Consider the following 23,890-nt stretch of genomic DNA (forward strand, 5'->3'; position numbering starts at 1 on the left):
AGGGAGTGGTGGGTGTGCAAGGGAGGAGGAGGCAGGTGAGTGAGGGTGCTGCAGGAGGCCAGTCTGCGTCAGCTGTCTCAGTCCCCCATTCCACATGCCGAGGGAGTTTCCTGGGTCCTTCCTATCCTGCCTCAATGGAAAGAAGCATGCGCGAAGGAATAAAGGAATGAATGAATTCTGGTAGGTTCTATGGAGTGAACCTGGACTATTGGGTTATGTTCTCTAAATCATATTTATGTCCTTTGATGGTTAGCAGAGTGACGGCAATAGAAGAGTGGTTTTGACCCTTGATGATAGGACCTTATGCAGGTTTCATGGGTACTGTTGGGAGGGTAGTTTTTAAGAAAAACAAGTAAAATTATGAATAAAGTTAGGTAGAGAAGTGAATGTTTTAAAGTATTTAGAAATCATATATTCAATTACAAATCATGATGAGTCACAAATTTAAATAAGTTGATAAATTCCACAAACATCACAAAATCCAGAAAAATAACAGGGTATCTCTATTCATCGCCTGCTACATGTCTACCATACTTAGTTTCTCAAACATTCTGGCTTCATCGTCATTTCTCTCCTCTTAAAATCACAATGGTATGGAAATATCCTTTCCCATAGAGAAACCAGAAAGATAAGTCAGTGTTTTGCGTGGTTGATTAAACTCAACTTATTAATGACAGGTTAGAAAAGTTTGTTTATGTTTCATAACTCATTAGTAATATTACAGAAATACTTAGGATTATTATCAAATGCTTAGGATTATTTGAGAAAGCTAGTCTCAAGCCTCTTTCCTATATGGCAGGGCTGTCAAACTCATTTTCACTGGAGGCCGCATCAGCCTCGCAGTTGCCTTCAAAGGGCCGAATGTAATTTCAGCTCCTTAACAGTTAAGGAGTAGTTACGTGTATACAGTCCTAACATTATTTCGGCCCTTTGAAGGCAACTGCAAGGCTGATGTGGTCCCTGGTGAAAGAGTTTGACACCCCTTCTATATGGGCTATAAAGTTTCATAGCAATTTGCCCTGGCTGGCGTAGCTCAGTAGATTGAGTGCGGGCTGCGAACCAGGCATTGCAGGTTTGATTCCCAGTCAGGGCACATGCCTGGGTTGCAGGCCACGGCCCCCAGCATTCGCACATGTATGTATGTATGTATGTATGTCTCCCTGTCTCCCTCCCTCCCTCCCTCCCTCCCTCCCTCCCTCCCTCCCTCTCCCTCCCTTCCCTCTCTAAAAATAAATAAATAAAATCTTTTAAAAAAAGTTTTCACAGCAATTCAAGCTTCTGTGTGCCTTGACTAATCTCAAATACTCACTTAATTGATGATGCCCATTAACCTATTTGCCATGGGTGTCTTTGCATTGAGTTTTAAGTTATCTTCATCAATGTTGGTATTTATATGGGTATACATAAAATGAATGACTTTACACAAATGTTTTTGCTATTTGTAATTTGGCTACAAGTTCCTGCCTTCTAACACAAACATAATAAACTCAATTCTGTTAATATACAAAGTCCAGCACAAGTGAGGCCTGCTTGAGTGTGGTTGGTAGGGTAATAATATGGGTGTAATCATTTATACTTTTAACTGGAACATTAAACCCAAGATGTCATATGGTGTGCTTGACTGTGATATTTTTAGGTTACAGAATTACATGCTTATGATTTTGTAATAAAAGATTTTGTATAAAAGGGTGTTATTTGAGCCAGACACTGTATTTAGATTTAAACCTACCATCTTTTTACTTGGTTTTTATTGTTCTTACCTGTTTCATACTCCCTTTTCCCTCCCTCCTTGCCTTCTATTACATTAATTAAATATTTTAATCATTGGGGAGGGTTGGGAGGGGGGCTCGACTGGGAGTAAAAGGGAGAAAACTGTACTTGAACAATGATTAAAACAAAAAAAAATATTTTAATCATTTTATTCCTCATCTCCTTATGAGCTTGTTAAATACAAGCCCTTGTTAGTATGCTTTGAGGAGCTACCCTGGAGTTTACAAGATGTATCCTTGACTTATCGGAATTTACTATAAATTGGAACTTTCTTACTTCCCAATGTAAGGATAATAGGGCACTTGAACCTCATTTCAATTTCTTTTTGTCCTTTTTTTGGTTATCATTATTCTATATTTTAATTCTCTATGTATTTTAAACCCTACTAAGACATCCTGTTTAGTGTTTTTATATACTTTACATGTACTCACATATTTATGTTGACATTTAGACTGATTCCTGTATTTACCTTTTCTGTTGTTCTCCATTCCTTCCTGCTTGTCTGGCTTCATATGAGATTTCACTGCTGCCCAGAGAACACCCTTCAGTATTCCATTTAGTGTACATCTAAGGGAGATGCATTTTCTGTTTTTGTCTGAAAATGTCTTTATTTCATGTAATTTGGGGGAAGATATTTTCACTGAGCACAGAAGTCTAGGCTGGCCCTCTTATCTTGCACACTTTGAAGTATTGTCCTTTGACTTCCGCTGTGAAGTCAGATGTCAGTTTTATTGTTGCTCCTTTAAAATTATTGATTTTTTTCTTTTTGACAGATTAAAAAAAATTCTCCTGATCTTTGGCTTTCAGCAGCATCACTACAATGCATTTAAGTGTGGTTTCTCTTTGTATTTTCCTGCCTGAAATTCACAGTTTTTCTTAAATCTGTGGCTTGAAGATTTCAGCTCATTTTGGAAAAGTCCTGAACCATTACAAGTTCAAATACTGCTTGTCTCATCCTGTTTTTCCTTTCCTTCTCTATTGTGTCTACGTATAAATAGAAAAACTATAGGTTAACTTTCAGCTTTTTTAGTCTCCCCCACCGCCCCCCACCATGGTTGTTTTTGCTTTTACTGAGGTAGGAAATTTTATACTAGGGTCAGGCCTCTGTGAGCAAAAATTATTTTAGGCACAATTTCATTTTACCACTTCACCATGTCCCATGAAATTCCTACTCCCCTTTCTGTGTTTTCTATTCCTCTTTCTCACTGTATTCAGTCTGGCCATTTTCAGGTCTTTAATCTTCTCTTCGGCTGTGTCTAGTCTGCTTCCGAAGCTCCCATTTAATTCTTAATTTCAGTTCCAGTACCCTACAATTCTGGAATTTCTATTTGGTGACATCTTGTCATCTAATTTCTTGAATTAGCTCCAATATAATGTAAATATCCCTCTCTGGCAACCTTAATATGTGGAACCTCTCAAGGTCTGGCTCTATGATTTATTTTCTTCTTTGCTTTTTGGCCATTTCGTTTTACCTCCTGGTATAAGATGCAACGTTTTTGACTACCTGATTTTGTATATGAAGAACTGTAAATAATTTGAGGCTCTGTTTAGTACTTTCTTCCAGAAAAGATTAGCTCTCGCTCCTTTCAGGCGGTTGGGAGGGGACCGTGAACCGGACCCCATCGGGGACGGAGACTGGGCTTGGGTCTCGGTGAGAATGGGTCTATTTCTGGTTCAGCCCTACTACTAGGATGTACCCCTTTGTGCCTCTCAGCTGAAAGCCTGAGTTGTTTACCTGGACTCCTCTCCTGGGTGGGCCCTGACCTCCATTTCTTGTCCTACTTTATCCTAAAACCGCTAGAAGCTCCGCAAAGCTCTCAATTTCTGTGCTGCAGCTCGGAACTTGGAACATGCCTTGAGTAGGAAATGCTGCTTAAGAGCGGCTTCCCTTCTCGGCATTTCCCCTCTCTCCAGGATTTTGGCCCCGCACATCCTACCTGCCTTGCTATTTCTCTGATGTTTTCAAAGAGGGTTTCTAGCTTGTCATGTCAGGAGAGTTGGGCAGCCACAAGCTCGTTTGCCATGAACAGAAGTGGAAAATCCTATGCCACCTCTCTTACGGATCTGACCCGCTGCCCTCGGAGCTATCCACACCCCAGCTCCTTTAAAGAGGAGTACAGAACTCCGCGGTCAGACCTGTGGGATCAGCATTCAGAGGCTCAAATTATCTCAGCAATTTGGATTCAGAGAAGGAAGCTCTGGCTAAGTTCAAAGTGAGTAAGTCAGGAATCTCAGCGGCAGCCTGTAGCCGTGGACACTGCCAAGCGGTGTAGGTACATGAGAGCTCTGGGATCTTTCAATGAGGCCAGGACTCTTAGCCCCAGTAAGCAGGGGCTAGATCCGACATTTTGTTATGCAGTGATTGATAACAGCTAAAATTTCATAAGAAAAGAAGCAAAATGTTCCTAAGGTACTTTTCTGAAAACTTCACTTCTTTACTACTTTTATTGTATTGTCAGTTGGTCTGCACCAATTGACCAGGGGTAATAGCTAAAGGTTACATAGGGAAGAAATAGGGGGAAATTTGAAAGGCCACACATAAAGAAATTTATTTCTGTGTGAGAGGAATTTGCTGTGACAATAATATGTCCACGTGACTCACTTATTTCTTTATGCCTCTAAGGAGAATAACTACAGGCGACTTCGAGCTTTTCAAGGTTTCTTTTTTCCCTTTGGTGGTGGTTTTTATTGGCAGGCAATTTCATACCAGGGTCAGGTCTGTGTTATGACAAATACTTTAAACGCAATTTTAAGAACAATATAAAATTATGGAAAAACAAAATTACAGCCGTTTCTCCATGAGAATGTATGACAAATGCTTAGTTTTAAAAAAGAAATGGTGATCTAAATAGATTTTTTAAGATTTTCATTGCTTTTTCCCCCTCCGCTTTAAATGCTTGGAAACAGGACAATGAGAATGTGGCATCTTTTCTAAAATTGTCAACAGAGGTGAAACTGACGATTCAAAAGATGGCTTAAGTGTAGTAAATGTTTCGTTTTAAGCATTCTTTGCTTGTTCTTTCAAAACACTTCGCTAGAGTCTCAAATGCTAGAGTCTAATATAACTAAAGTGAAGATCCAGAGACCTTGGTTGCACTATTGCTTCTCAGCTATCCGGTTTGCTCTACTTTAAGGTAAGGAAATGGGACTTGATGATCTCTAAGTTTTCTATTCCATAGTTACATATAAAACAGGTTTGTAGTTAAACATATACTCATATGTCTGCACCGTACTAACGGCCATCCATATACTAATCTAGAATCATTTATTCTAAAAGTACTTCACAAAAGGGAATATACCTATACAAGTACCACTTTCTTTTTCTTTAATGGGTATGTCTTGGGTATATCTTGCTTCCTGAACGAGATTTGAAATCCTTAATGGCCAGGGGCTTTTTTTTAAAGATTTTATTCAGTTTTTTTTTTTTAGAGAGGGAAGAGAGGGAGAAAGAAAGAGAGAGAGAAACATTAATGTGCGGTTGCAGGGGGTTATGGCCTGCAATACAGGAATGTACCCTGGCTGGGAATGGAACCTGGGACACTTTGGTTCCCAGCCCGTGATCAATCCACTGAGCTACGCCAACCAGGGCGCCAGGGACTTTTATATCCATCCTGCCAAACCAAGTCTGATACTAGTACTTAAATGTACTGATAAACTGACTAAAGATTCTGAGCAAACCGTATTTAATACTGAAAACCCAATGGCAGATGTCAGAGGCCTAGTGTCGTCATCAACACACATTAACGAGCCCAGCAGGTGGCACTGTGTCAAATAGAGGCTTCCCCCATTTAAAGAAGGAACCAACAGCTATGGTGTACACAAGCAGTGAATGACAGAAATGTTGGCCGAGTTCACACGTTCAGTGCACATAGGTAAAAGGCTGGTAAACTGGTTCTTCAAAAGGAATATGGTAAATATTGGGGGGTTTGTAGGCCACGAGGTCTCTGTTGCAGCCACTTATCTCTACATTATAGTGCAAAAGCAGCCATAGGTTTTATACAAGCCAAAGGGGGCGGCGTGGCTGTGCACCGGTAAGACCTGATTTATGGGCACTGAAATCTGAATTTCTTGCACTTTTTATGTGTCACAAAATATTATTCTTTTGCATTTTCCCCAACCGTTCAAAATGTAAAAACCATCCTTAGCTCATGGGCCATACGAAAACAGGCAGAGAGCCAAGTCTGGCCAATGGGCCTTCGTTTGCTGTCCCTGCTCTAAAGGCCTGTGCTGAGGCCTTTTTACTCACTTAGCAGTGGGAGTTTCCTGTTTTAATGGAGTGGGACCTAGGGGAATCCATGAGCCTTGTTCAGTGAGCGCACAGAGCCTTCCAAAGGGATATGATCAACACGAATCATACAGCTGTGTGATACACATTAGGATACGAGGAACTGTCGTATCGTGCACATTAGCTTTTGGATCACCCAAAACCTGAGAATCGAGTCAATATCTTTAAGCAATGTGTGCGTTCCAGAATTCCCCAGGTCCTCCGTGATACCAACAGTTGTGGAAATGAGTAAGGCTTTTAAATCAAGGCTTAGCTGGACTCCAGCTCCCATGGGCGGTGCGTACGGAGGCAGAGCCTTCCTGTTGCTCACTGATGGAGTAAAGCTGTAGGCAGACACTGCGCTTCTCATCGCCTCCTCCCCATGTCTCGCATCACACGTCCTGCTGCCTCTCTAAGGTCTTTCATCATAGGCTCCTGGAAGCAAGTTACCTTAAAATTGTGGAATTTGCTCAGCACCCCCAAGCATTCTAGTGCACTTCAAATGCTTAAAGAAATAGGAGCTGTTTCGGCCAGAGGAGATCTCTTGGGAAAAGGCTAATAAGATGATGCCCAGAGTCATTTGGTAGAAGTAGGCAAGAGAGGAGTGTTTGGCCGGGAGGGTGGCAGGGGAGGAACGGGTTATCTTGAGCCCTTTTCCTCATCCGAAAGTAAGATATTACAGGCCACATTTGGGGCACAGCTCTAGATTTCCAGTTTTAATTGTGTGTTTGTTTAGTAAATGAAATGGGTATGAAATGATTAAGGCGAAGACCTGATTATTAAGGAACTCAGAGTCCTGTGACCCAGGATGCATGAGCCTTTTTAAATTCCAGGATGGAATTAAAGAAAATGTCACTGAGTGTCCAGGGCTTATGCTTCTTGACCTCTTCTGTACCTAGTATAGGACCATGCAAAAGGTCGTGCTTAAGATATGCCTTTGGTTGTTAGATGCACTAGCTTTGGAGGAGTGGGGGTGCTTTGCTTCACTTAGGCATGATGTGTTGTCTGAAGCCAGTCCTGGAAAGAGTCTGTAAGTGCTCAGACGTTGCCCTCTAGTGACCACCAGGGCTCTTTGGAGCCGAATGGACATGGTGCCCAGAGAGGCCAGCCGGCATCTGTAGAGCGCCGCCTGCTGGCTAGAGGGTTATGGGCATCTGTGTGAGACTCAAATGCTTAGACTATAGATCCTAAGAAAAAGACACAGAATTACATGCTCTCAATTCTGTACAAAAGATAAAGGAAAATTGGAAAGGAATGTATCAAAATATCACATGTAAGACATGGATGATTGTCCTCTTTTTTGTTTCTAGAATTTTCTACTGTCTAAATTTTTATAATGAACAGCGAACACTTTTTGGGGGCTAAAAAATATTTCTATTGCAGTTTTTCCATTAACATTTATCTCCCTTATACCACGCCCTGCAATCACCACAGTGTTGCCCATGACCATGAGTCCTTTTTCCTTTTCACTCAATCCCTCCACCCCCAACCATCCGTCCAGAGCTGTCAGCCTGCTCTCTGTCTATGAGTCTGTCTCTATTTTGCTTGTCTGTTCAGTTTGTTCTTTAGATTCCACATGAGTAAAATCATAATGTTCTCCAGGTCCATCCACACTGTTGCAAAGGATAAAATTTTCTTTTTTATGGCCGAGTAGTATTCCATTATATAAATGTCCCATAGTTGTTTTATCCACTAACATATTATTTTTGTTTAAATTAACTCCATATCGTACACTTCAGTTGCTTTAAACTAAAAAGCCTACTAAAAGCCAATGGATAAATGTAGTAAGTCTGAGCATAGTTTCCTCATTTTGTGTCAGTTGTCTAGCATTTCTATGCACTTCTGATTTTTTCAACTACAGTTTACATTGAACATTATTTTTTTTAGGATTTTATTTATTTTTAGAGAGGGGAGGGAGAGAGAGAGAGAGAGAGAGAGAGAGAGAGAGAGAGAGAGAGAGAGAGAGAGAGGGAGGGAGAGAAGCATCAATGTGCAGCTGCTGGGGGTCATGGCCTGCAACCCAGGCATGTACCCTGACTGGGAATCGAACCTGTGACGCGTTGGTTTGCAGCCCGAGCTCAATCCACTGAGCTACACCAGCCAGGGCTGAACATTATTTTGTATTAGTTTCAAGTGTATGTCACAGCGGATAGACAATCACATGGTTTACAAAGCGTCCACCTCTTCTAATATTTCCAGTACCCACCTGGCACCATTCATAGCAATTAAAATATTATTGACTGTATTTTCTGCGCTACACTTTACATCCCCAGGACTATTATGTAACTACCAATCTGGGCTTCTCAACCCCTTCACCTTTTTCAACCAACCCCTCAAACCCTTCTCCCCTCTGGCAGCCATCACCCTGTTCTCTGTATCTGTGAGCCTGTTTCTGCTGTTTCTTTATATTGCTGTTTAGATTCCACACAGCACTTCCATACAAAATTTTTTAACTGGGAAAAAGTCATCAAAGTAACTAACTGCTTTTAGACTACCTTCATTGTGCATGTCTTTGCTGACTCAAAGTGAAATTTTTCAATTGGTTAATATACTCTCAGAGTTGCATGGAGACAAATTTACCGACTCTTCCTTCCTTCCTTCCTTCCTTCCTTCCTTCCTTCCTTCCTTCCTTCCTTCCTTCCTTCCTTCCTTCCTTCCTCTCTTTTACTAATTTTTGGAGGTGACATATAGTATAGCACTACTCATAAAGAGGATAAATTCAAAAGCATTCAATTTGAAGAGATGGGTGAATCTGAGCTCTGTTTCTTCTAATTGTCAGCTGTGTGGCTTTGGACAAATCACTCTACAAGCTTCACTTTTCTGATCTATAAAATGAGAATAAGGGTATTTACCTTTAATATATCACAGGACTATTGTAATTTTTGTAATGATGAAATGAAATAATGTGTCATATTATTTGTAAAATGTTAGAGTTCCTAGTCAAACAGTGACCGCACCATTAGCATAATTGTTACTTATGTTCATCAGGGAGCTGAGAGGGTATTGTTGAAATCTCGACCACTACACATTCTGTTGGACACTCATTCCTTTTCAGGAAAAGCAATAATAAGCTTGTGTTTAAATAGGGCTTCCTGGTTTTCAAAGTGCTTTTGAAACACCTCATTTAGCTCTTCTTCACAGCAAGTTCGGTTGATACCGTGAGTTCTGACTCACAGATGAAGAAAATGGAGGCATTCAAGTCTTGTGGTTTCAAGTGTGCACACAGGGGGCCACGGGGCCTCTGTTCAAGCCCTGGCTCTGCCTCTTGGTAGCTGTGTGACCTTGGAGCAAGTTACGCAACCTCTTTGCGCCTCAGTTTGCGCACCTTTAAGAAGAAGATGACAACTGTAGTACCTGCTTCCTACTATTGTTATGAGGGATTCAAAAATTAATTCTTGAAAAGTACTAAGAGCTGTACTAGGCACTCAGTAAGTGATATATGTTTATGTGAAATAAAACATAAAATAAAATAATCAAGACAGCATGCCTATGCAAAAATAGCTAATTAGGGACACGGGAGTAACACGCAGAGCTCCCCGTCTCCATCCAGTCAATGATGCCTCCCCCGACACTGCCGGGGTCAACTTCCTGAGCCAGAGGCACCAATAGGCTCCACAGGTGGGTCATGATTTCAGCATGGATAAAGCCTCTCATCCAGGGTTATTTCATTATAGCGCTGTTAAGTTTTTATAATTAGACACAGTGATTCATATGCCATAATGGTATTTGAACTCTAATGATTCTTGTTTTGCAAAGAATGCGTTTCATTGAGGTACCTTCGAAATTCTATTTTTATCCCCAACCATTTGAAATACATTTAAAAACGGATATTATCTCTGATATTTCATTTTCTACAGATATGCTTGATAAACTGACCGAATCTGGAGAATTCACATAGGGGGTGCTGTTGGGGGCCCACCCGTATCCCTTGTACACCAGAGGTCACTAACGAACCGGGGCTTCCAGTGTTTTTCTGACCCAGGGTAACGTCTGGCCAAGGGAAATTCTGGGCCAAAGCTGGAGTGCCACAGAATTGATATCGCAGGATAAATCTCGATCAAAAAGCAACGGGTACTGGCGGGTCAATACCCCAGCCTCCTCACCTCGTGGTGGCACAGTTCTGGAATGTGCTCCCCACAGCCTCTCCTGGAGGTCCCTGGCAGGTCCGTGTTCCACTTGCCCAGAGAGGGACCCCTGCTCTGCTTTCTGGAATCTCCTCACCAAAAACTCCTTGCACCCAAATCCTATCTCAGTGTGTGTTTGGGGATGAATGACACTTTATGAAGGCAGTTTATGAGCCTGAGCCATCTTGCCCCGTTCTCTGTGTATCTTGTACGCTACTCGGTGGAATGAATGCAGGCCGCGTCTGACTACAATTTGGAAATAGGATTTATAAACATTCTTCAAACTTTTTGGCTCGTAAATTGTTGAAAAGGTCTAACAAGTTATAAATATCTGTTCCTTCCCTCCATAACAGCTTTGAGGAATGGCCCGGGAACAACTCGTGCCAGGATGTTTGCACACCTACTGAAATTTAACTGGTGCCTGCTCCCCTTTGTCATTTTAAATATACCCACTGGCGACTGTAATGCTTCATCCTGATTTCACCCCTCCTGACGGCTCCCTTATCAGATTAGCACTGAGTTTGGGAATTAGATTATTCCGCTGAAGCCCATTTGGGTCCAAGATTCAAGAGTTAGTTGCTCGACTTCCTCTGCCAGAGCTCCATCAGATGGCCAACAACGGCTTGCATCCCTCTTCCCACTTTATACCCCAGCTTCTACATCCCTCAAATCCCACAACCACTACCCGTACTTGTTGTTTTTTTTTTTTTTTTTGAAAGATTTCATTTATCTATTTTTAGAGAGAGAAGGGAGGGAGAAGGAGAGGGAGAGAAATCGAACCTGCAACCTTTTAGTTTGCAAGACGACACTCAGCCCACTGAGCCACATGAGTCAGGACACTACCTACTCTTTTGATAGCTTCCCCGTGTTAGTGATTCTTTCTTTTCTTTGTTTAAAGAAAGCTCTTTTTTTAAAAACAAAGATATTTATTTATTTATTTATTTTTAGACAGAGGGAAAGGGAGAGAGAAAGAGAGGCACAGAAGCATCAGTGTGTGGTTGCCGCCAGTGCGCCCCCTACCAGGGACCTGGCCCATAACCCAGGCATGTGCCCTGACTGGGAATCTATCTGGCAACCCTTTCATTCACAGACCAGCTCTCAGTCCACTGAACCAGGCTAGTGTCTCTTTCTTTAGCCTCCTTCCAGTCTCTGGTTTTAGGACTTGCAAGAATCCGCGTTTCACCTTGGCTCTAAGGTCTCATTCAGAGGGCGTCTTTTGGCCAAGAGGCCTCTGAACAGATGAAAGAGCTCAGATCTGACTCTAGGCCTGAGGCGGCATTTGCACTTCAGGGTGCATATGTGGGGATGAAAGAGGCAGGGAGTTTGGTTTAACAACTCAAAAGAACAGGAGTAGTGTGTCTGCCTAGAAACACATCGGTTTCACCATAGCTGAAGCAGGTGGGGTACAGGCATTCTGGTTATTTATTTGGTTTTCTTCCTTAATCCCAATACCAGTGGAGGGGAGCACCATTTACCACTTAAAGATGCGACTCTTTGGCACATTGTAATTAGAGATAGGAATTCGCATACAGGAGAGTGACCAAACTGACTTCAGTCCATCCTAAAGAGCCAATGGCTGATACGTACACCTGTTCTCAAACCAGGATTGACTATCTGGGAGACAGTGCGCGCCCACAGGGAGAGAATACAATGGAAGGGAAATCGCAACTCACAGAAAGGTAGCTTCAGGATTTTACTCAGAGGAGATCATGCATAGATCCATGACCTGTATCTTCATCTCTCTGAGGAAAACGAGAAAGGGAAAAATGTAATTACACTTGATAACATAGAACATGATGCTCTGCCTTGAGTTGATTTTAAAGCTCACTTCCTCCAGAGGCAGGAAGGTCTCTGCTACAGACTCTTACAAAGCCTGCTGAAACCCTAGCTAAACTTTCTGAGCAGTGTCTTCTGGGATAGTGGACTCCAAAAGACAGTCCATACCTTCCAGCAGACGTGCAACTTGATCTATTTCCCCCCAGTTAGATTGAGACATAATTGGCATATAACATTGGATAAATTTAAGGAGCATAAGAAAATGATTCGATACATGTATATATTGCAAAAAAAAGATTACTTGCAATATTTTTAAATCTTTTTATGTTGTTTTTATAAAAGATTTTATTTATTTATTTTTATTTTAATCATTGTTCAAATACAGTTTTCTCCCCTCTACTCCCAATCCAGCCCCCACTCCCCTATTTATTTATTTTTAAACAAAGGGGAAAGGGGGGGAAGGAGGGAGAAAAACATCCATATGTGCTTACCTCTCCCACACCCTCTTACTGGGAACCTGGGCCGCAACCCAGGCATGAGGCTGACTGGGAATCGAACCAGCAACCCTTTGGTTTGCAGGCTGGTGCTCAGTCCACTGAGCCACACCAGCTAGGGCTCATCTTTTTAAAGGTGGAACAGTAGATCCCCTACATTCTTCTTTTAAAAAATGATGTTGACTGTTTTGATGAATACAAGGGGTTTCTTTTGTAGAATGTGCCAGACTTAGATTTGTCTGATCGTTTCCTCATGGTTGGATTCAAGTTTGGAACATTGGGGCAGGAATGCTGCATAGACAAAGTCATGTCATCTCCACTGCATCGCATCGGGAGGCACGCCGTCTCAGATTGTCCCAGTGTTGATGATGCTCAGTTTAATCAGGGCCACATTATGAATTTCATGGGGCATTGGCACATTTACCTTCATGGGGACCTTTCTCCCTAAAAAATATTAAGAATTTTTATTCTTAATATTTTATATTAAGAATATTAAGAATTTAATATTCTTAATAAAGAATTTTAAGAATTATATTTTATCCTGGCTGGCATAGCTCAGTGGATTGAGCGCAGGCTGCGAACCAAAGTGCCGCAGGTTCGATTCCCAGTCAGGGTACACGCCTGGGTTGCATGCCATGGCCCCCAGCAACTGCACATTGATGTTTCTCTCTCTCTCTCTCTCCCCCCTCCCTTCTCTCTCTAAAATCAAATAAATAAAATCTAAAAAAAATTGTATGTTATAATTGTATTGTAATAGGCACTAATATAATCCAAGACAGATATTATTTCTTCTTCTGATTTAAAAAAAAATTAAAATATCTTCCTGAGTCTCTAAAGATATCTTGGGCTCCAGATTTTGTGCCTAGTTTGGCTACTAGACAAGTTCACCCTGGGTTTAACCACGTGATTAAAGGGGTGACCTCCAGATTTCCCCATCATAAAGGTACATTTCCCCTTTGCAATTAGATAGTAGTCTATACGCAGACACTTTGAGACTATGTCAGTATTGTGTTTCCTAAAGTCTTTCCCTGGCTAGTTTCATCATTTTGGCCGGAACCAGTTATTACACTTAAAGTTGCAGGAATTATCTCTTGTCCAGGGATGAGAATATTGAGGTGCAAAGAGTCTGTGATTTATTCAAGACCATAAAAATAGTTGGTAGAATTACCATCAAGAATCAGATATCTCTTTGTTCCCTCATTCCACATTCGAGCCCAAAGGAAACTGGAGTATTTTTAAAAGGAGTGAAACAAAGCATAGGAGTTATGTGGCCTGGAGGGCAGAACAGAGAAGGATGACTGTAATCTGTTACATACTTAAAGATAACGGTTGCACGGGCACCCAGGACCAGCAAGCTCTCCATTTGGAGAGTAATGGTGCAAAGGGAGATAAGGTTCCATTGGTGTGGATTGCAGTCATTTTACAAGCCAGCTCATAATTGCCTCACATTTCTTCAGAAAAGTTCTTGCTGTTATTCTCAGGAGAAAATAAAGCCAATGTTTAATAGTCTTGTCAAATGTTATTAGGTATGAAAATTTTAATTTAAATGCTGACAGTGTGTCAATTACACTGGAGACCATTTAGTTCATTTCATTTTCTCTTCACCTCAGCCCACTCTAGGTAGTGTGCATTAGGGATATAATCGGGGTTTAAAAATACGGTTATTATACAGTCCCTACGGACTTCAGAAGGTGATTATGGACAAATAGGGGCTGAAATGATGGATCCTTCAAAATAAACAAACTAACCATATTTGAATAAAAAATATACCTGTCTAGCCCTGGCTGGCAAAGCTCAGTGGATTGAGCACGGGCTGCGAACCAAAGCATCACAGGTTCAATTCCCAGTCAGGGTACATGCCTGGGTTGCAGGCCACGGCCCCCAGCAACCACACATGGGTGTTTCCCTCTATCTCTTTCTCCCTCCCTTCCCTCTGTAAAAAAAATACACACACACACACACACACACACACACACACACCCCCCTTTCTGTGGGCAAAGTCTTCCTTCCAGCTTTGGCTGTGGAGCCAGGCACTTCTACTTGCCAAGAATAGCTTTCACATATTAATCTTGTTACAGAGAACATTTGTGACCTTTTCAATGTTTGCATTTAAAAAATGAAGCACAGATGTTTTCAGAAGTGAGAAGCAATTGTCTTGAGCACCATATTACCGGAGGAGTGAATTTGTCACTCTATGGGAGGATGATGCTTTCTGAGTATGTACAAGTGGATCTGTTCTCTCATTTCTGAGGAGTTGTAAATAAAAGCCATCTGCAAGTCACATATGATTAATCAATTAACTAGCAAGTATTTGTTGAGCCTCTCTTTAGAAATAAGTGGTAAGCAGGACAAGGGACCTAGAATATTTTTTAGAGATGCAAAAACAAGGGAAGAGGAGATGGTATAAGTTTCTGTCTTCAGGAAACTTATGAGGAACTCAAGTAGAAAAGACATAACCATGGAAAGCTAGAAAATAATTCAAGACAGTGCATATAGTAAATATGAAATGAGAACACTAAATAATCCTGCCATGAAATTAAACAGGTTATGACAAATGACGGGAATGATTGAGGTCCAGATTGGCCAGCAAAATCTTCATCAAGATGATACTTAAAAGCTGGAATTTAAGCCCTGGCTGGCGTAGCTCAGTGGATTGAGCGCGGGCTGGGAACCAAAGTGTCCCAGGTTCGATTCCCAGCCAGGGTACATGCCTGGGTTGCAGGCCATAACGCCCAGCAACCACACAGTGATGTTTCTCTCTCTCTCTCTCCCTCTCTCTCTCCCTTCCCTCTCTAAAAATAAGTAAATAAAATCTTAAAAAAAAAAAGCTGGAATTTAGAAGGGTAGGATTGAGATGAATGGAGCCCCAGACTGGACACAAAGAAAGGAGGGAGACAGAAAAGGGATGGAGAATTTTGGAAGAGGACGTAGACTAGTCTTATCTCGGGAGTGTAATTGGAAGTTGACAGCTCATTCTTCCAGAGTGGGGGATGCTCTATGCAAAATGATGCTGGAAACATATCCGATGGTAACTTTAAGGGACTACCATGACTCGCTGTTCTACGGAAGGCTCTTCTGTTGATAAAGAACAAAAGCCACTCACACTAAGTCAAGTGAAAAGGAGACAGAAGAACTGCTAAGTTTATATCAGGAGTCCTCTTGTACATTCAAAAGTAGTTCATGAGCCAGGAATCAAGAACCCTCTGTACGACTTAGGGCCACATCATCCCAGCATCTTCTTTTATTTCTGCCCCATTCTTTCTCTTTCTTTCAGCCTACCCACTCTGCTTATGCCTCTTGCACATGGTTAAAATGTGGCTGCCCTGATCCCTTCCTTGACATCAAAACCTTTGTTTTTCTAACATCTACCATTGACTAACTGCGACCTCTCTGGTTTTTAGTTTACATACTTAAGAGAAAGAGACACTCTTTAGTAGCTGGCCAGGCAGTTCATTGGCTGGTTTAGATGAAATATCTACTCCAGTCCAACCAGCCATCACACCTAAATGAGAATTTCCCAGTGGTGTCTCCCTGCATTGGGAGCTCTGGGTAGGGCAGTCTAAACTGGAAGAACAAATACATCGATATGATCCATGCCCTATAAGACCATTAGACGTCCAGGCAGCATGTGGTATGTTCCATACACATTTGGGAAGCATCTGATCTATGGGCAAAATTTACCCACAGCTTTCTTCCGAAAGAGCTGTGGTATCCTGAAAAGAGTTGGTCCTAAATTGAATATTGATTCCACCACCTCTGAAACTGAGGTGCAGTTTGTTTACCTGTAGAATGGGCAAAATAGCACCTATTTGTTGGCGATGTCTGGAACATACATGAGATAATGTATATGCTATTCTCTGCTTGGCACGAGGCAAGAGCTTAGTAAATGAGATTTCTTTCCCTTGATGCTTTATGAATATTCCACAACAGAAAATTATTTGCAGTGCATTTAAACTTATTTTTAATTGCAGAAGTAATATATGAATGTCTGAATATTTAAAAGTATACCATAGAAATTATATTATTTCACTAATAAGTATTTTAGGGTTTTTTTTTCAAACTAAAACACAGTTAGTGTTTTTTGCATTCTGTCCAAGAAATGTTTGCCTATAGGGTATGTTTTTAATAAATAAAGGCTTTAAAAAATACAATCACAGTGCCATTCTCACAAGCAAAACATTAAAAATAATTCCTTTGGCTCCAACAGTGTGGCTCAGTTGGTTGGAGCATCACCCTGCATACCAAAAGGTTGTGGGTTTGATCCCCAGTCAGGGTACATACGGGAGGCAACAAATTGATGTTTCCTTCAAATCAATGTTTCTGTCTCTCTTTCCCCCTCCCCCATCCAAAGCAATGAAAAAGTGTCCTTGGGCAATGATTCAACAAAATAAAAAGTAAAAATAATTCCTTGATATAGCCAGTATGAAGTCTGTTTGATTTTCCTCAGTGGTATGAAAAATTGACTGGTTTGAATCAAAATCCAAAATAGATACATTGCACTTGATTGACATGTCTTACACATTTCAATCTGTGTGTAATCATTCTCCCTGATTTTTCATGCTATATATTTGCTGAGAAAATGGGGTCATTATACCTGTAGAATTTTCCAGTTCAGGATTTGTATCTCCATGGCATCATTTAGCAGGCTCTTCTATTCCCACTTTTCCTGAAAACCGGTACATAGATCGAGAGGCTTCTTAGGTTTAGATTCAAATCATTCTTTTTGAAAAACTATAAAAAGCGTTTTTACACTGTCTTTTATGTTTTAAAAGATGAGAGATTGAAATAGCAGCTCAGTCGTTCTCATGGCATTTTGCACTTAGGAATATAAGATTCCCAAGACAGAAGGAAGTAAGCATTCACTCCGGTCTCCGACCCACGTATGAGTGAATCACCGTCACTAGGAGAGTTAATGGTGCTGATGAGTGCTAGCTGCCAGAAAATGCAGATAGAAGTCGTAATTACCACTTTATCTTTAATCTATTGGGGATATTTGTAGTCATATAGTACATCTTTGGGTAAATACATTTACATACCTTTAATTAAGGATCTCAATTTCTTGCCTACATTCTAAAGTAGGAATAAAAGTGTTTGAAATGACTAGTGACTAGAGAAACTGCCAGAAGAAAGTAGATATCTCTTTGAAACGTTTATGCTTTTTATGATTGTTTAAAATGAACGAATACAAAATAGGGGTGCAAAGCAAACCCGGGCACACTGAAGCAGGTGTGTAGCGCAGCTCTGCAGTGCCAGGGATGCGCAGTGAACACAAGCCCCCTCTTCCCTACCTGAGCCTCGGCCAGAGAGCTAGACAAAGAAATCAGAGAGCCAACAATAAAAATGATGGGGCTGTGTCTGATAAAGCTGTTGGAGAATGTGACTGAGGTCCACAGCAATAACGATCTTGCACTCTGATTTCCTTTATTAGGTGAGCCTAATCAGGGACCGTTAGAAAACCATAGGCCTCTCTGAGCCCAAGGAAAATGTCAGATTCCTTTCCCCAAACTCTCCACTTAATAAATTGCCCCCCTTCCCTGGAGGGAGGAGGAAGGTGAGCGAAGAGGCAGGGTGCAGCTAAGAATGGTAACTCAGTGGAGGTTTAAAAAACACAGAAACAAGCATTAAGAAATGTTCCTCCACCCTGGCTGGTGTAGCTCAGTGGATTGAGCACGGGCTGCGAACCAAAGCATCATAGGTTTGATTCCCAGTCAGGGCACATGCCTGGGTTGCAGACCACGGCCCCCAGCAATCCCACATTGATGTTTCTCTCTCTCTCTTTCTCCCTCCCTTCCCTCTCTAAAAATAAATACATAAAATCTTTTTAAAAAATAAATAAATGTTCCTCCATCACTAAAGTCTATGATATAAAAGAGTAGCATAGGTAGAATCCACTTTCTTTTTTTAACATCAATGATCTTTAATTTTTTAAAGATTTTATTTATTTATTTTTAGAGAGGGAAGGGAGGGAGATAGAGAAAGAGAGAGAGAAACATCAATGTGTGGTTGCTGGGGGTTATGGCCTGCAACCCAGGCATGTACCCTGGCTGGGAATCGAACCTGGGACACTTTGGTTCCCAGCCCGCGCTCAATCCACTGAGCTACGCCAGCCAGGGCTAGAATCCACTTTCAACACGGCATTTTCAGCAGTGAACACCCTCACACGTCGTTGGTCCCAACTTCCACACTTATAGCATCTCATGTTCAGTTGAACAAATGTTTGGGGAGTGTGTGCAAATCACAATGTTGGCAGATGCCAAGATGGAAAAAGACACACATTCTCCGCTGACCAGGACCGCGTCTTTTAGTGGGTTCTCACACAAGCGTACACAAGATAGCTGTGCGGCCCCCAATGCGGGGCATCATGTGAGGAGTAGTGGCAGACGGGGAGATGCTCAGCTCAGACTTCCCTCGAAGAAATGACTCAGTGTCCAGCTGCAGGGGCTGGGGTTACTGCAGCCTCCCACTATCAGCTCCTTCATGGTCCACTTCAGCTTTCAAGCCATGGTCATGCTCTTTCTGGCAATTCCTGCCCAGTGACTGAATCGGGTAGTAATTGAGGTCACACCCTTTTTGGGCAGCCGGCACCGTTAGCCAAGCAAGGTGGTGATATAAGGGCCTGAACTTTTCTTCCCAGGACAGTCCTCCAATGGGCAATCTTTGCTCCAGAGCTTCCCATTGAGCTGAAGCAGGGTGGCCAGCAGTTTCAGTTTGCTGGGAGTCACAGATCTCCCAGGATGTAGGGCTTTCAGTGCTACAACGGGGGAGTTTTCAGGCCAGCGAAGATGGTTGGTCACCCTAACTGGTGTAAACCGTGTTGGGTTGGCATCAGGATCTGACAGCTCCCTTTGCCCAGCCCCGCTTCCTTCCCTTTTCCCCTTCTCGGGCATCGCTCCCCAGGTACCCTTTGTGTCCTCTTGATTTCATCTCAGTGCCTGCTTCCCAGAACACTTGATCCAAGACAGGGGCATGTGTAGCACAGCAACCAAGAAAGACCCAAATACCCCAAGAGGAGATGAGGCTGAAAGAAAGTAGGAGGACTAGAGAGAGATTAATTTGATGACTACAGGGATGCTCCTGTGTATAAAATTTTCAGCGGACTATTCATTCTATATCTTTTGAAAAAGAGAAAAGGCACATGTGTAAATACTCCGTGACTTAAGGTTCCCTACACTGCATTTGAATGCTCATAATGAAGGTTTTTGCTAAAAAAGAAAAAGCCAACTGACTTTTCCCTGTGTCCTTCTTTAAACATGCTTTGTGGCTAATTCCTGTGATTTAAGAATAGAAACGAAAGGAGCTTCATCTTTCCTCAGACTTATTCTTAAAATCGAGAGAGAATATGGACAGCACGTTACTGCTGGAGAAAGGGGAAGGCACCGTTCAGGGCCAGGACTGGAATAAGATGAGTGAGGTACTCTGTGTGCAACATTTCAGTGGTCGCTCCCTGGCAGGGTTGCGGAGAGTTGCACTGACACGAAGCTCAGAGAGAATACCTCCTTAAACACTGCACCCAGGTGCCTCCCTCGCCTCACCCTCGTCCGAGCCCTGCTATTGGTCACAGTATTAGGCAACTGATGCAGAACATTGGCTCTTTCCTGCCCCAGGTACAAGGCAATTGTCCGGCCAATGGATATCCAGGCCTCTCATGCCCTGATGAAGATCTGCCTCAAAGCTGCTCTGATCTGGATCATCTCCATGCTTCTGGCCATCCCAGAAGCTGTGTTCTCTGATCTACATCCTTTCCACGAGGAAAGCACCAATCAGACCTTCATCAGCTGTGCGCCATACCCACACTCGAACGAGCTGCACCCCAAAATCCACTCCATGGCGTCCTTTCTCATCTTCTACATCATCCCGCTGTCCATCATTTCCGTCTACTACTACTTCATTGCCAAAAATCTGATCCAGAGTGCTTACAATCTGCCTGTGGAAGGGAATATACACGTCAAGAAGCAGGTGGGTGCTTACGACTGATTCATTTCCTCCTTGGGGATTTGATCCCTGATTTGATCCCTTCCATTTCTTTTTTTTTTTAACTAATTTACTATTATGTCTTTAATGTTTTTTAAGATTTTATTTATTTATTTTTAGAGAGGGAAGGGAGGGAGGGAGGGAGGGAGAGAGAGAGAGAGAGAGAGAGAGAGAAACATCAATGTGCGGTTGCTGGGGGGTTATAGCCTGCAAACCAGGCATGTACCCTGGCTGGGAATCGAACCTGCGCCACTTTGGTTCGCAGCCCGAGCTCAATCCACTGAGCGATGCCAGCCAGGGCTGATCCCTTGCATTTCTTTTGAACGCCGCTGACAAGCACAGTATTTAGGTGATCACATCACCTGATTCTGTAATTAGGGGAGGTGGGGGATCTGTGTTCAGGTGGCAAATGGAAACTCCTAGCCACGGAGGCCCAGCAATTCAGGTGCTCTTTATATACATGTTCTCTTCTTAAAGATCGGAGCTACGGAGGTGTTGAGAACCTGAAGGATTTAGAGCAGGGGTGTCAAACTCATTTTGACCTGGGGTCACATCAGCCTCAGGGTTGTCTACATCAAAGGGCCTAATGCCGAGCTCCTTGCCCCTAGTTAAGGAATATTTACACTTATACAGTCCTAAAGTTACATTTGGCCCTTGGAAGGCAACCTCAAGGCTGATATGGCCCCTGGTGAAAATGAGTTTGACACCCCTGCTTAAGAGTATGAGTTCTTTTTGAGAAATATCTGAAACAAGTATTGTTTTGTTATTATTGTTGTTGTTTTTTAAGATTTTATTTATTTATTTTTAGAGAGGGAAGGGAGGGAGAAAGAGAGAGAGACAGAAACATCAATGTGCGGTTGCTGGTGGTTATGGCCTGCAACCCAAGAATGTATCCTAGCTGGGAATGGAACCTGGGACACTTTGGTTCCCAGCCCGGGCTCACTCCACTGAGCTACGCCAGCCAGGGCTGTTGTTGTTTTTTCTTAAAAAAAAAATAAAATGTTGAGGCTCAGAGGGATATGACTCCTTGAAATTCCAATCACATGGTTTGGATAAGGAAGAGGATTTCCACATGGCAAAAAAGCACAGCAGGCAGGAAACGAGGCTGCTTGAAGAAAAAGAAGCAGTTTGATTAAGACAGGCGCACACTGATTCAGTTTCAAACCCAGGTTAATGACTTACCCTCTGTGAGCCTCAATTTCCTCATCCACAACATGGAATAATAACCCCTAAGCTGTAAAGCTGTTGGAGGATTGCAAGAGAGCATATGGACACCCTAGTCTGCCCGGAAGGTAGGGTGCCCTTCCTGTGTGTTAGACTCCCTTACCCAACCATGTAACCCCTGCAATGTCATCCTTCCAGTAAGAATGGTAGAAGCCAGGGAGGCTCTGGCTTTCTCCTTTTAGCCAGATCTTCCCTTCCACTCCAAATGCAGATTACATATTAATGATGGAGAAACAGAAAGACTCCCCGACCATTTGAATGTACAGCTAACTCAGCTGGAGGCTTCACCTATCAGAGCTGATTTCAGGGGGGAAAGGAGAAGCTTTATTTGTAAGGCAACAGTGACGGGTTTCATTGAAACTATTTCCTTGCTTGAAAGACCTCTCAATACTGAATGTACATTGTATTCCAAATTCTTTTTTTTTAAATGAGCCAGACAGAGGTCACTGCCTTTTTTTTTTTAAGATTTTATTTATTTATTTTTAGAGAAGGAAGGGAGGGAGATAGAGATAGAGAGAAACATCAATGTGCGGTTGCTGGGGGCCAGGGCCTGCAACCCAGGCATGTGCCCTGACCGGGAACCGAACCTGCGATGCTTTGGTTCGCAGCCTGTGCTCATTCCACTGAGCTACGCCAGCCAGGGCACATTCCAAATTCTTTAATGAGAAAGATGCAGTAAAAACTTCCTCTATAATATAGTCCAGAAATACCTTGAGATTAATAATAATAATAATAGCTAATTATCTTAGTCTGGCCATTGAGGAAAAACTAAGTTGACTGTGGGAGTTTTGGGGGGTTTTTTGTGTGGGAGCATCAGAAGAAATAGATTTTGAGCTGCGGAAAAAGACACGAAGTCACATGGCTGATAAACTGCACCAATGCGCTCCTGAGAAAAGAGAGCACTGACTAGAATTTCAGTGTGCAGTCCGTTCGAGCGTATCATCAGCTTTGCTTAAAGATCTGTTCATAGTGGCATGGGCTAACTGTATTCTGCCTCATGGATTTCTGCTTCCCGGCCTCTCCATTTCTGTGTTTCTGACCCTTTCTCCTTTTTCTATCTGCTTCTGATGCTTTTCTCTCATGTATCTGATTCTCTCCCATCCCGTTTCTCCTACTGAAATCATTTTGATGGCTTTATGAACTTCGATTTTCCCCGAAATCTTCTCCCCTGTCTTTCTGTCTTGAATGTCTGTGTGCGATCCTCCCGCACTACCTCTGGGTCCCTCTATCCTCTCTGTGTGCAACTCTCCCCTCAGATCGAATCTCGGAAGCGCCTTGCCAAGACGGTGCTGGTGTTTGTGGGCCTCTTTGCCTTCTGCTGGCTCCCGAACCACGTCATCTACCTGTACCGCTCCTACCACTACTCCAAGGTGGACACTTCCATGCTCCACTTCGTCACCAGTATCTGCGCGCGCCTCCTGGCCTTCACCAACTCCTGCGTGAACCCTTTCGCCCTCTACCTGCTGAGCAAGAGTTTTAGGAAGCAGTTCAACAGCCAGCTCCTCTGCTGCCGCCCTGGCCTGCTGACCCGGTCTCACAGCACCGGCAGAAGTACCACCTGCATGACCTCCTTCAAGAGCACCAACCCCTCCGCGGCCACTTTCAGCCTTATCAATGGCAACATCTGTCATGAGGGGTACGTCTAGACCGACCACTGACCCTGCCCCCCAGTACCCCTGGTTTTGCTTTGTGGCTGGTAAGAAACCTTCGCAGCTGTTGTTGTCTCTGTAATCTCTAAAGACCCTTTGTGAGGCTCAGGAGTGGTGTAGGCTGGTTGGGGACAGGCCTAAATGGATCACTATTACATTCGAAAGGCCCGTCAAGGCTTCCTTGTTTTTTTTTTCTTTAAATTTTTTTAATAATGTATTTTCATTCATTATCTGTCTTTTTTTAAAGATTTTATTTATTTATTTTTAGAGAGGGAAGGGAGGGAGAAAGAGAGAGAGAGAGAGACATCAATGTGCGGTTGCTGGGGGCCATGGCCTGCAACCCAGGCATGTGGCCTGACTGGGAATCGAACCTGCGATGCTTTGGTTCGCAGCCCATGCTCAATCCACTGAGCTACGCCAGCCAGGGCATGGCTTCCCTTTTCCATTTCAACTTGTGAATACTTCTCCTGATAGGAGTAAGAAAAGCAAATTTTACTTTTTTTTAAGAAAAGTAATCAAATAGAAAATTATTATTCTAAGCATCCATTTCTGATATACAGGTGTGGCCAACCAAGTTATAGAACCCATATGAAGAATCAAATTTGTATAGAAAATGAA

At 42.6% G+C, this 23,890-nt stretch overlaps 1 protein-coding gene across 1 annotated transcript in view; it reads left to right on the forward strand.

Moving 5' to 3' along the window:
* Nucleotides 1-23,442, forward strand: part of GRPR (gastrin releasing peptide receptor) — a 32,831-nt gene extending 9,389 nt beyond the window's left edge. Inside the window, exons 2-3 of the mRNA XM_028523179.2 lie at nucleotides 20,033-20,384; nucleotides 22,880-23,442. Coding sequence (XP_028378980.1) covers nucleotides 20,033-20,384; nucleotides 22,880-23,269 — 742 coding nt within the window. The 3' untranslated portion in view covers nucleotides 23,270-23,442. The remainder of the gene's footprint in view (nucleotides 1-20,032; nucleotides 20,385-22,879) is intronic.
* The last annotated feature ends 448 nt before the right edge of the window (nucleotides 23,443-23,890 follow it).

The sequence above is a fragment of the Phyllostomus discolor genome, chromosome X (genome assembly GCF_004126475.2).
Source record: "Phyllostomus discolor isolate MPI-MPIP mPhyDis1 chromosome X, mPhyDis1.pri.v3, whole genome shotgun sequence".
Taxonomy (NCBI): Eukaryota; Metazoa; Chordata; class Mammalia; order Chiroptera; family Phyllostomidae; genus Phyllostomus; species Phyllostomus discolor.